The sequence below is a fragment of the Dipodomys merriami genome, unplaced genomic scaffold (genome assembly GCF_024711535.1).
Source record: "Dipodomys merriami isolate MVZ:Mamm:240054 unplaced genomic scaffold, mDipMer1.0.p SCAF_71, whole genome shotgun sequence".
NCBI classification, from domain to species: domain Eukaryota; kingdom Metazoa; phylum Chordata; class Mammalia; order Rodentia; family Heteromyidae; genus Dipodomys; species Dipodomys merriami.
In genome coordinates, this window is record NW_027206302.1 from 627,843 (window position 1) to 640,000 (window position 12,158).

The following is a 12,158-nucleotide window of genomic DNA, read 5'->3' on the forward strand; positions in this document are numbered from 1 at the left end:
ATAATGGTGGTGGCCCCCCCTTTTTTTTTTGGTCAGTCCTAGGGCTTTAACTCTGGGCCTGGGCGCTGTCCCCCAGCTCTTCAGTTCAGGGTGAGCACTCTACCATTAGAGCCACAGCGCCATTTCCAGTTTTCTAGTGTTTAATTGGAAATAAGAGTCTCACAGACTTTCCTGCCCAGGCTGTCTTTGAACAGAGATCCTCAAATCTCAGCCTCCTGAGTAGCTAGGATTATAGCTAGGATTATAGTGAGCCACTGGGGCCTGACTGCCTGTGGTCCTTTTGCTATTCATTGGCCCTTCTCCATTACTACCTTTTTTCCAGTATGTGAAATGTGGTATTTCCTTACTTGGCATGTTTTGTTTGTTTGTTTGTTTGTTTGTTTGTCAGTCTTGGGCTTGAACTCTGGGCCTGGGTACCCACCCCCTGCGCTCTTCAGCTCAAGGTGAGCGCTCTACCACTTGAGCCACAGCTTGCCATGGGATTTTGAAAGTGGAATTCATGTTTGTTAGGCAAATTTTCAGAAGGAAAGAATGCTGGCTATGCTTGATCATCTGTGCCAGTCCTTCCATATCTTCATGTACCTGGAGGCTGGGACAGCTGAGAAGCTTAGCTAATGTGGAAGCCACAATTTATTAATACCTCTGGCTTTTGCAATTTACTATTACCTACTTGAGGAATGAAAGTTGTTATTTATTTATTTTGTCAGTACTGGGGTTTGAACTCAGGGCCTTGGCACTCTCTCTGAATCTTTTTGCTTAAGGCTAGCACTTTATTACTTGAGCCACAGTTTTTCTTCCAGTTTTTCTGGTGGGTAATTGGAGATAAGAGTCTCATGGACTTTCTTGCCTGGGGTTGGCTTTGAACCATGATCCTCAGATCTCAGCCTCCTGAGTAACTATGATTACAGGCATGAGCCACCGGAGCCTGGCTTTTATTTTTCATTTATTTATTTGGCAGAGGGGTGTGAAATCCTGGGATTTTGAACTCAGGCCTTGGGCAGCTGTCTTTGAGCTTTTTTTGTTCAAAGCTAGCATTCCACCACTTGAGCCACAGTTCTACTTTCTGCCTTTTTGGTATTTTATTTGAGATAAGAGTCTGCCTTCCCCATGCAATCCTCAGATCTCAGTCTCTTGAGTAGCTAGGATTATAGGCATGAGACATCAGCACCCAGCTGGCTTTTTTTTTTAAATGCTGATAAGAATCCTGTATCATATTCTTCAAAACCTTCTGTATCTAAATTGTCAACGAGTCCCCTGATGTGGTAAAGTTTGGTCCACTTTAATTCAGCAGTTGCATATCTCAAACCTAGAAAACCAGCATGAGACAATTCTGGCTTGCTGGCTTAAAGAAAGATTCCACATTACCAACTAAGATGACAGTGTAAATTAGAAAGTATTCTCTCACTCTATGGCCTTCAGATATTGGCTAAATACACATTGCTTTAGTAAGTTGTCTTCCCAACATAGCCACAAATGGTTGTGAGCATCTTTAGAGCATAATTTAGAGGTCAGAACACTTAGAAGTCTTACATGGAAGTGTTAAAATCTAAATTCGACTCTGTCTGTCTGTCTGTCTGTCTGTCTGTCTCTGTCTTTCTCTCTCTCCTTCCCTATCTTTCTTTCTTTTTTTTTTGGTTTTTTTTTTTTTTTTTTTGGGTCCGGTCGTGGGGCCTGAACTCTGGGCATGGGCGCTGTCCCTCAGCTCTTCAGCTCAAGGCTAGTGCTCTACCACTTGAGCCAGAGTACCACTTCTGGCTTTTTTCTTTTTGCTTATGTGGTGCTGAGGAATCGAACCCAGGGCCTTGAGCATGCAAGGCAAGCGCTCTACCACTGAGCCACCTTCCCAGCCCCCCCTATCTTTCCTTCTTGGGCTGATACTGGGGCTTGAACTCTGAGTCTCAAGATCTTACTTGGCTTTTGTGCTCAAGGCTGTCCTGCTACCACTTGAGTTCATACCTCCACTCTGGCATTTTAAGCTTCTTTATCTTTTGTTGGTCATGGAGCTTGATCTCAAGGCCTGGGTGCTGTTCCTGAGCTCTTTTTGCTCAAGGTTAGTGCTCTACCACTTTGAGACCACTTCTAGTTTTTCTAGTGACTAATTGTAGATAAGATTCTCATAGACTTTCCTACCAGGCTGGCTTTGAACTGTGATCCTCAAGTCTCAAACTTCTTAAGTATCTAGGATTATAGGCATGAGCCATCTGTGCCCAGCTTACTTCTGGCTTTTTTGCTGGTTAACTGGAGATAAGAGTCTCTCCGATTTTTTTTTTGGGGGGTCAGTCATGGGGCTTGAACTCTGGGCCTGGATGCTGGTGGCTCTGAGCTCTTCAGCTCAAGGCGAGCACTCTACCACTTGAGCCATAGTGCCACTTCTGGTTTTCTGATGGTTAATTGGAGATAAGAGTCTCACAGACTTTACTGCCCGGGCTGGCTTTGAACCATGATCCTCAGATCTCAGCCATCTGAGTAGCTAGGATTACAGGTGTGAGCCACAGGTGCCCCCACATAGGCTTTCAGGTTTATCTGCTCAGGCTGGCTTTGAGCCACGATCCTCAGATAGCATCTTCCCCAGCAGCTAGGATTACAGGGATGAGCTATCAGCACCTGGCCTTAGTCTCTTATTACTTTGGCTTCTTTCTTTTTATGTGTTATGTCTCCCAGCCAAAGACCAGACCTCTCAGGGGGTTGAAGAGAAAGACCCTCCAAAGAGTCACCCTTATTCTGTGGAGACACCGTACGGCTTTCACTTAGACCTCGACTTCCTCAAGTATGTGGATGACATTGAAAAGGGAAACACCCTCAAAAGAATTCCTATCCACAGAAGAGCCAAACAGGCCAAGTTCAGCACCTTACCCCGAAACTTCAGTCTTCTGGACAGTGTGGCTCGTCCTCATGTTCTTCTTCCTCAGCAAAACTGGTCTCCAGTGGTGCCGAGCAAGGTGTCCCAGGGGACCCCGGAACAAAGCCAGGCCCTGCGGCTGGGTGATCCTCTGCAGGGCCCAGCCAGTGGGAACGAACTCAGCTACCACAGGAAGGCCCTGTTGGCAGAGGCCTCCAGACAGTTGGAGGCTCCTGGTCCAGAGGATGCTGATCTGGCCTCTGGGACCAGTCGGCCTCAGCTTTTGAGAGCATCCAGCATGCCTGCCACACTGCTGCAAAACAGGGCCTCAGAGGAGACAAGCATGGGCCCGGGGCTCCCTGGGCCTCCAACCCTGCCTCCACTTCTGGGAGAAGACAGTGTCTGCCATGGTGCCTTTGGCCCCGCGGAAGGATTTGCAGGTTTTCATAGCTCCAGCCCTCAAGCATCGGCCCAGCCGACTAGCAGGGAGCTGGAAGATGGAGTGCTGGTCCAGAAGGGGACAGAGTCTGCAGAGGGTGAAGTGGAGACCCCAAAACACCTGTGCCTCCCAGGCCCTCCTTCCTCATTCCAGAAGATTGTTCCAGATGATGGGGAAGGAGAATACGGAAGCAGAGCAGAGGTGGTGTTCACACCTGACTCCTCCACGCCCAGCCCTCCACCTCTGCCATCACCCATCCCGCTGGAGGAGATCGAGCTCAGCATCAGCGAGATCCCACCCCCGCCCCCTGTGGAGGTGGATGTGAGAAGCATTGGCGTCCGGGTCACTGAGGAAAGCCTAGGCCTGGTGGGGCTCGATCCCAGTGCCATCTCCAGTCTAAAGCAGCACATCTCCGCCCTCGAGGGTGAGTTATCCGGAAGCACAGAGGAGCTGGCCCAGGTCAGAGCTGCCCTCCAGCAGCACAAAGAGGAAATCAAGGCCAGAGAGCAGAGAATTCAAGAGCTAGAGTCCTCCCTAGCCCAGTTAGAAGAAAAGCTTAGCCAAGAGAATGCCAGAGCTGCTCAGGTTCAGATTGATGCCATGGTTAACACAGATCCTATCCTTGGCCTCATCCCCTGGGAGTCATGTGACAAGAGCATCGGGGTCAACCTGAGCATCGCAGACTCTGAAAGCTGGGGACCCAGGGCACAGGACTATGGCCTCTTACGGGGGCAGAACAGCCCCACAGCAGGGGGACAGAGTCCTGAAGAACGTGTGCCACCCCATCTGTCACTGCCCAAGGGACCAGAGAAGGGCCTTGCCTCTTCTTTTTGTAGCTGCCTGTCCACCGAGCTCAGAATCGAAGAAGATGTCTCTGAGCCAGATAGATCCCTACAGGCAGCGGTGGAAGGCCCGGCCAGGGCAGTAGACGGCTCTTCATGGAGTAGCCACAGAGAGGCCACCCCAGCAGCAATGCAGGAGGCCAGTGCAGAGCTCCCTGGAAAAGAGCACCCAGAACGACCAGCAAGCTCCCCGACGGATGTCACGATCGGCCAGTACGTGAAGAAGATCCAGGAGCTCCTGCAGGAACAGTGGAACTGCCTGGAGCATGGGTACCCAGAGCTGGCCAGCGCCATCAAGCAGCCTGCCTCCAAGCTCAGCAGCATCCAGAGCCAGCTGCTCAGCTCCCTCAACCTGCTGCTATCTGCCTACTCTGCCCAGGAACCTGCTCAGAAGGATCCCTCAGCTCCTTCCTCCTCGCCAATAGGTAAACACTGGGGTGCCAGACCAGGAATTGTCTCTCCTTTATAGCACAAGTTGGAAGCGGAAAGGGTTTTAGTTGCATTAGTGTGGGTTTTTTTATATGCATGTACGTGTGTGTGTGTGTGTGTGTGTGTGTGTGTGTGTGTGTGTGTGTGTGTGTGTGTGTGTGTGTGTGTGTGTGTGTGTGTGTGTGTGTGTGTGTATGATTTTATCACCTCCAGGAATTGGATAGAAAACAATTGATCTATATAAAAGTAGGAGGGGGCTGGTACCTCTATTCTTTGTTGTAGGGGTGGCTCTGATTGCAGGGCCACCACATATAGCTGTGAGACAGTGCAGGCCATGGCGGCGCTAGCAGGATCCGAGTAGAAATTCAGCCCACAGTCTGCCTGCCAGGCCATGAACCTGCAGCTCTTGGTCTGTAGAGATGGTGCTTAGTCTCATTTGCATAGCATAAAGTCTAGGGCTAGGGCTAAGCGTGGTGCTGCTGTGTGCTCTGCCAGCGTCTCTTCCTGGTCTCCCGGGCTCTGGCATTCCTGCCTTCCTTTTCAGCTCTCTCACATTAGAAGTCCTCCACAAGCCAGGGGCCAATGGCTTACGCCTGTAATCTTAACTACTCAGAAAGCTGAGATCTGAGGACTGTGGTTTGAAGCCAGACCAGGCAGATGAGTGCAGGACTCTTATCTACAATTAACCACCAAAAAGCTAGAAGTGGAGCTGTGGCTCAAGTGTTAGAGCACCAGCCTTGAGTGAAAAAGCTAAGGGACAGAGCCTGGGCTCTGAATTCAAGCCCCTGGACTGGTATTTAAAAAAGTCTCAAACTCTCTCTCTCTCTCTCTCTCTCTCTCTCTCTCTCTCTCTCTCTCTCTCTCTCTCTCTCTCTCTCTCTCTCTCTCTCTTTTCCTTCCACACTCTCACACCCACACATGCACACCCTTCTTCTAACAGGTCACACCCTCTTCACTATTGAATAAAATGGAATCATATTGTGCTTATGCTCAGTGGGTAGATCTGCTTCTGCCACAGGCACGAGGTGGCTGCTTTCTCGTGTTGATTCTAGTTCTAGTCTTGCCCATTGGGAAATGCTTCCTGTTGCACAGAGCACAGCATGAGGCTTGTGTGTGTCCACTGTGTGCCCAGTGCCATCACTGTCTCCACATCACATGTAAGGACTTGCATGTGATCCAGAAAGGACCACTGAAGGGTCTTGAGCAGACCTGGGGGATTCTGGACTACAAGTCAAGACCTGAGTTGTCCTGCTCTGCTATTTGCTGAGCAAGTCTAGGCCTCAGATTTCTCAGCCATAGGACAAGGATGGCAGAGGCATCTCTACCACATGGTTCTCTGAGAGAGTAGTGTTCCAGTAACTGCAGTCCATCATCCACAATAGAGAGGTATTACTTACCCAAATACTTCTAAGGACATTGACCAAAAGGCCGCGCCTCCTTCGAAAGCCCTCAAGACCTTTGCTTTGCATTATCTGGTCCACTGTCCTTCTTTGCTTTTTCATACCTTCAACCTGTATTCCCTGTATTGGTGCTGGTCCTGGGGCTTGACTTTAGGGCCTGGATAGTGACTATGAGCTTTTGTACTCAAGTGAGCTAAAGCTCCACTTCTGGCTTCTTGAAGGTTAATTGGAGATTGACTCACAGACTTTCCCACCAGAGCTGGTTTTGCACCTTGATCCTCAGATCTCAGCCTCTTGAGTAGCTAGGATTACTGGAATGAACTCCCACTACACCCAGCTAGAATCCTCATTTTGCTACCTCAAGATCATTCTAATCTGTGATGTTGTGTCTGCCTAGAGATCTCCCCGTCGACCAGCCTTAAATCCATAATGAAAAAGAAAGACTATGGCTTCCGTGCAGGAGGTAATGGGACCAAAAAGAACCTTCAGTTTGTTGGGGTTAACGGTGGGTAAGCATCGCCTGCTGCTGCTTCCTCTCCTGCTGTTGTCCTTACTGCTCTGTTCCTGGGGGAAGCATCCGGTTTGTGTTCTATGAGGGATTTAATCTCCAGGGTCCTTTAAAACTGCATGTCAGGTGTACATGGAGTTTAGCTCATTACCAGCTGTGAGCTTCTGTTTTTAATATACCTAGGGTTTGGTTTTCCCAGGGCCAGGACTCCAGGTGACTTCTAGGAACTTAACTGAGTACCTCATCCCTTTGAGGAAGGCCTTTAACTTGAACCACAGCACTTAAGCTAGCCCAAGCTCAGATGATTTATTGAACTTTAAGTTTTACCAGTTAAGCTGGGTGCTGGTGGCTCAGGCCTGTAATCCTAACTATTCTGGAGGCTGAGATCTGAGGATTGCAGTTTGAAGACAACCTGGGCAGAAAAGCCCGTAAGACTCTTATTTCCAATTAACCACCCCAAACCAGCCTTGGGTTCAAGCCCCATGACTGGAAAAAAAAATGGATCAGTTTATTTATTTACTTACTTATCATCTTAGGTATCAAACCCAAGGCTTTGAGCAAGCTAGGCAAATGCTCTCCCACTAAATTTTTTCTTCCTTTAACTTAATGTAAGTCCCATCCCAGAGAACTAGACTATTGGTGTAGAGCATGAATCATACCTTCCATACTTGAGACAAACAAACATTTGGTTTAGAAGGTAGTAGAGAGCTAGAAGTGGCTCAAGTGGTAAGATGCCAGTTGATCAAGAAGCCAAGTAAGAGTGAGACCCTGAATTCAAGCCCCACTACCCTAAAAACAAAGGCAATCTGGAATATAGTCATGAAGAGAAGTGCATATTAAGTAATTTTTGTCCCTGTGTGAACATGATAGTATGTACACAGATTAAGATATCCATGATGGGAACTGGACAATATAATCCCATGGGACCACTGTGACATATAGATTGTAATCTGTCATTGACTGATGCATTATTGAGTGATACATGGCTATATTTCCTAAACTTGTCATTAAAAGTAGTTAAATGCCAATAATATGCTAGACTGTGGGAATACAAAAGTTAAGTAAATTCTAATCATTTAAAATTTAACATTTAAGCCGGGCGCTGGTGGCTCACGCCTGTAATCCTAGCTACTCAGGAGGCTGAGATCTGAGGATCGTGGTTCAAAGCCAGCCCGGGCAGGAGAGACAGTGAGACTCCTATCTCCAATAAACCACCAGAAAACCGGAAGTAGCGCTGTAGCTCAAGTGGTAGAGCGCTCGCCTTGAGCTGAAGAGCTGAAGGACAGCACCCAGGCCCAGAGTTCAAGCCCCACGACTGACAAAAAAAAAAAATTTAACATTTAAAATACTGGGTGTTGGTGGCTCATACCTGTAATCCTAATTACTCAGGAGTTTGAGATCTGGAGCCTGGGCAGAAAACGCTGCAAGATTCCATCAACAGTCAGTGAAAGACTGCCTGGAGGCTTGGCTAAAGCAGCAAGAGCTAGCCTTCACCCAGCAAGCCAAGTTAGAGCATAAAGTCCTAAATTCAAGCCCTGACATGAGCAAAAAAGTGGGATAGGGCTAGAGGCCTGATTCACAGTGGAGTATCTGGCTAGCAGGTGTAGGGCCTTCAGTTCAAAACCCAAAAGACCTTTATTAAATGCCAGCAACCTGCTAGGTGGTACCTTTTTTTTTTTTTAAGGGATAAATCCTGGTCCCTACTTTATAAAGCTCACAAATGAGTCAAGAAACAAAAAGGAAAAAAAAAGAAACAAAAAAGAGCTGCTCATACACCAAAATAAGTTCCTGGTAAGGATGTACAGGGTGCTGTGGGATCCTAAAGAAAGCTCCCCCAACCTAGCAGGCAATGGGTCCAGAAGGCTGCCAAGAAGAAGGAAAGTCCTTCCTAATTCAAGTCACACTGAAAGGGCATCATTGCTGAGGTTGTTCAGGGAAAGCATCAGAAATCATGAAATGGGGTATCACAGGCAACTCACACTTCTGATGATGTTTTACTCAGTGGCCTGGTAAGAAAGCAATCTGTTTTGATCGTTTGCCACTTAGTGTTCTAAAGAGGAGAATCAGTCCCCAGGCCTGGAAGGCCCTAGTCATTGCTCAGCCTGCCTTATCTACCCTCTGGCTTGTGCCTTCCCTCACTCCATCCCCCCCTCCCCATCAGGGCCCATATTCATTCATTTCCCCCCTTCCCCTAGTGCTTCTTCTGGGCATTGCCAGTATCTTGTACTCAAATGCTCACAAGGGGAGCATTGAAGTCTTATTCTCAGCTCTGAAGACTCTGACATAGTATACCTCAAGTGCTATTCACCTCCTGCAAACACTTCCCATAGGAAGTCAAGGTTAATTGTCTTTTGCTGGGCTCTGGTGGCTCACGCCTGTAATCTTAGCTACTCGGGAGGCTGATTTTGAGGATTGAGGTTCAAAGACAGCTTGGGCAGGAAAGTCTGTGAAGCTCTTATCTCCAGTTAACCACCAGAAAATCAGAAGTGGCCTGTGGCTCAAGTGGTAGAGTGCTTGCCTTGAACTGAAGAGCTCAGGGACAGCACCCAGGCCCAGAGTTCAAGCCCCACAACTGACAAAAAAAAAAAAAGAAAAAAAGAAAAAAAGAATTTGTGTTATGGGCTGGGCTTGGTGGTTTATGCTTGTAATCCCAGCTATTGGGAAGGTGAAAATAGGAGGTTTACAGTTCAAGCTGGGCAAGCTATCTGAAAAACAAACAGAAAGCAAAAGAACTGGGAGTGGCCCAAGTAGTGGAGCACTTGACCTAGAAGGAAGGAAGGGAGGGAAGGAAGGCGGGAGGGAGGGAAGAACATAACCTATATCATACACACATACACAAAAAAAGAAAAGGAAGGAAGGAAAGAAGAAAATAACCTATATTCTTATCGGAATAACCCTGCCTCTCAACACTGTTCACTCTGTCTTATGACTTATTTATTTTATCCATTGTTTTAATCACTATATGAATATAATAGTTGATCCTGTGTTTATTTTTCTGCCTCTTTCTACTGGCATATTAGCTCCCTTAGGGCAAGGACTTTGTTAGAACATTTAGAACACTCCCTAGTACCTAGGTACTTACTAAATTTTTGCTGAATGAATGCATTTACTTCCAGGTAGCTTTTATGGAAACAATTTTAAGATAAGCTGTGCTTGGTAAACATACTATGCCCCTGCTAAATCACAAAAACAAAAGGTTCCAAGCACAAAAGTTCTAAAAGTTTCCAAGCAGAAACACCTGAGGTTGAAGCAGGTGGGAATGTGAGTGTACTGGAGAGAAGGCTGGGTGTACAAATCCATTGAGCACAGAAGCCTTATGTGAAGGTGCCCACATGGAGAAAGGAAGCCATGGGCCCCATGGCTGTGTCCAGTGCCCTTCAACTGCAAATCTGAACTGCATTTCTCCATTCGGGTCTTCTGTTGAACATCAGCATTAGAATCAGTAAATCTCCTAGGACTTGACTAGCCTCTTGTGTGATTCCTCACTGGAGTTTCTTCAAGCTGAATGTAAAGATCGCTGCTGGGGGGGAAAGGGTGGTTCCAAGTCAAGTGACTATGACCTCACTTTCGCTGAAAGCAGAGGTTCAAACAAGGTGCTGTGTTCACACGTGTATACCATACCACACAGAACCCACGCCTTGTCAAATGTACCCTGGGCCGCAGCAAGAGGACTAAAGGAGGGCTCCTGGCCACCCAGTGTCATGACTTAATTTGGCAGTTCAGGACACTCAGAGCACATAGGGAGATGTTTGCATGGATTTGGGTCTAACATTAGGATTCTAGAAGCAAAACTTCCATGGCCATTTGGGACTCTGGATTGTCTGAATGCAATGACCAATTAAAGGCAGGCTGCTCAGTGTTTGCAGCTGAGTGCAGTTTATTATCTTTTGTGTGGGTGTGGATATGGGTGTGTTGCTAGTCCTGGGGCTTGAACTCTGGGCTCTTCAGCCAAGGCTAGAGTGCTCTACCACTTTAGCTACAGCGCCACTTCTGGTTTTCTAGTGGTTTATTAGAGATGAGTCTCACAGACTTTCCTGCCCCAGCTAGCTTTGAACCATGATTCTCAGATCTCAGCCTCCTGAGTAGTTAGGATTAAAGGCATGAGCCACCAGCGCTGGGCCAGCTTATTATCTTTTTCTCCCCAAATAACGTCCAGCATCAGAACCTCCCTGCTTCTCCGACAATGGAGTTCTTCAGAATCCCTCACCCCAACCTACAGAAGCAGGTCATAGAGAATGTGGTTAGCACATTGGGAGGGGTATCTGAGGCTCACCTTGATTTCACTGGGGTGGACATGGGTCCTCTCAGGAAGGACAGACTGAGTGACCTTTGTGTCCTCCCCTAGCTATGAGACCACCTCCAGCGAGGACACCAGCGGTGAAGACAGCTCCCCTGAAGACTTGTCTGAGAGTGAGGTGGAAAAGAAATGCGATGGTCCAGAACCCAGGCAGGTCAGGGATGCCCACCCCAGCTGTGAGCCTGGGCAGGCTGCCTCCCAAGGCATCCTCAGCACATCCCAGGAAGATGGGCCTGGAGAAGAAGTCTCCCATCCCAAGACTGAGAGGTGAGTCAGATGGATACAGTGGGCTCCTGTTCCTCTGCCAAGGGGCAAAGATATATTGTCATCCTTCTATCCAATTGCTTGGTCCTGTTGTCCTTCGTTTTGTTTCCATTCAGCAGTGAGTTTCTGTTCTATGCTGAATAGTTAAGCTAAATAGAATACAGTCATGCCCAGAGTTCTGTTTATAAACCCAGCATTTACAAAGTACTGGAAATGTGAGGCACTTTCTAAATATTGACTCTTTCTTCCTCCCTTCCCCTTCCTTTCCCTCTGTTCCTCTTCCTTTTGTTTCCCTCCCCTCCCCTCCCTTTGCTTGCTTGCTTTTTCTCTCCCTCCTTCCTTCCTTCCTTTCTTCCCTTCTTCCTTCCTTTCTTTTCTTTCCCCCCTCCCTCCTTCCTTACTTCTCTCTCTGTCCTTCTTTCTTCCTTCTATCTCTCTCTCTGACCTTATATAGCTGAAGCTGATCTCAAACTAATGATATTCTTCCTCAACCTTCTGAGTGCTGGAATTTGGAATTACAGGCATGTACTACATGCATAGCTGCAAAAGTATTATTTATATTATCTTTTTAACAATCCTGCAAAGAAACAATGACTGTTGCCCCCCACTTCACTGATGTAGAAGCAGGCAGAGAGCAGCAGCCGCAGAGAGGACCCAGGATCTTCTGACTGAAACTTGTCTCCCCTCAGTTGGCCGCACTGACATCATCTTTTAAAGTGATAGGTAGTCATACACATGACAAAGAGTCCTGCCTTTTCAGTTGGACATGCTTCCATTGACCAAGTCCTTAAGCTGCTGTTGCTTCAGGCTCCTCATCTGAAAAATGTGACAGTAGCAACCTGTCAGCTTTGATTTCAAGTTGGTGTAAGAACAAACAGTAGTATGCTTGGTACCATGTCTGCCGGGGGGTAGGCTCTCTAAAGAAGTAGACATAGGTGGTCAGGGCCACTGTCATCATCATCACCATCTGGGGGGCTAGGCTGGAAGAGGGGCAAGCAGGCGTGCACACAAGCTGTCAAGCAGGTCCATGATCAGACTGTGATTAGCAAGTGTCATTAAATCTTACTGAGGCCTCTGGATGCTGAACATCTGCCTTCAAGGGGACCTGGAAGAGTATTTGCCCCATGACTCCTGGCCTCA

The 12,158-nt window shown here is 47.6% G+C and overlaps 1 protein-coding gene across 1 annotated transcript in view; it reads left to right on the top strand.

Moving 5' to 3' along the window:
- Kank4 (KN motif and ankyrin repeat domains 4) overlaps positions 1-12,158 on the top strand; it is a 76,902-nt gene that overhangs the window by 46,964 nt on the left and 17,780 nt on the right. Inside the window, exons 3-5 of the mRNA XM_070008726.1 lie at positions 2,662-4,545; positions 6,347-6,458; positions 10,803-11,021. Of these exons, the coding sequence (XP_069864827.1) occupies positions 2,662-4,545; positions 6,347-6,458; positions 10,803-11,021 (2,215 nt within the window). The remainder of the gene's footprint in view (positions 1-2,661; positions 4,546-6,346; positions 6,459-10,802; positions 11,022-12,158) is intronic.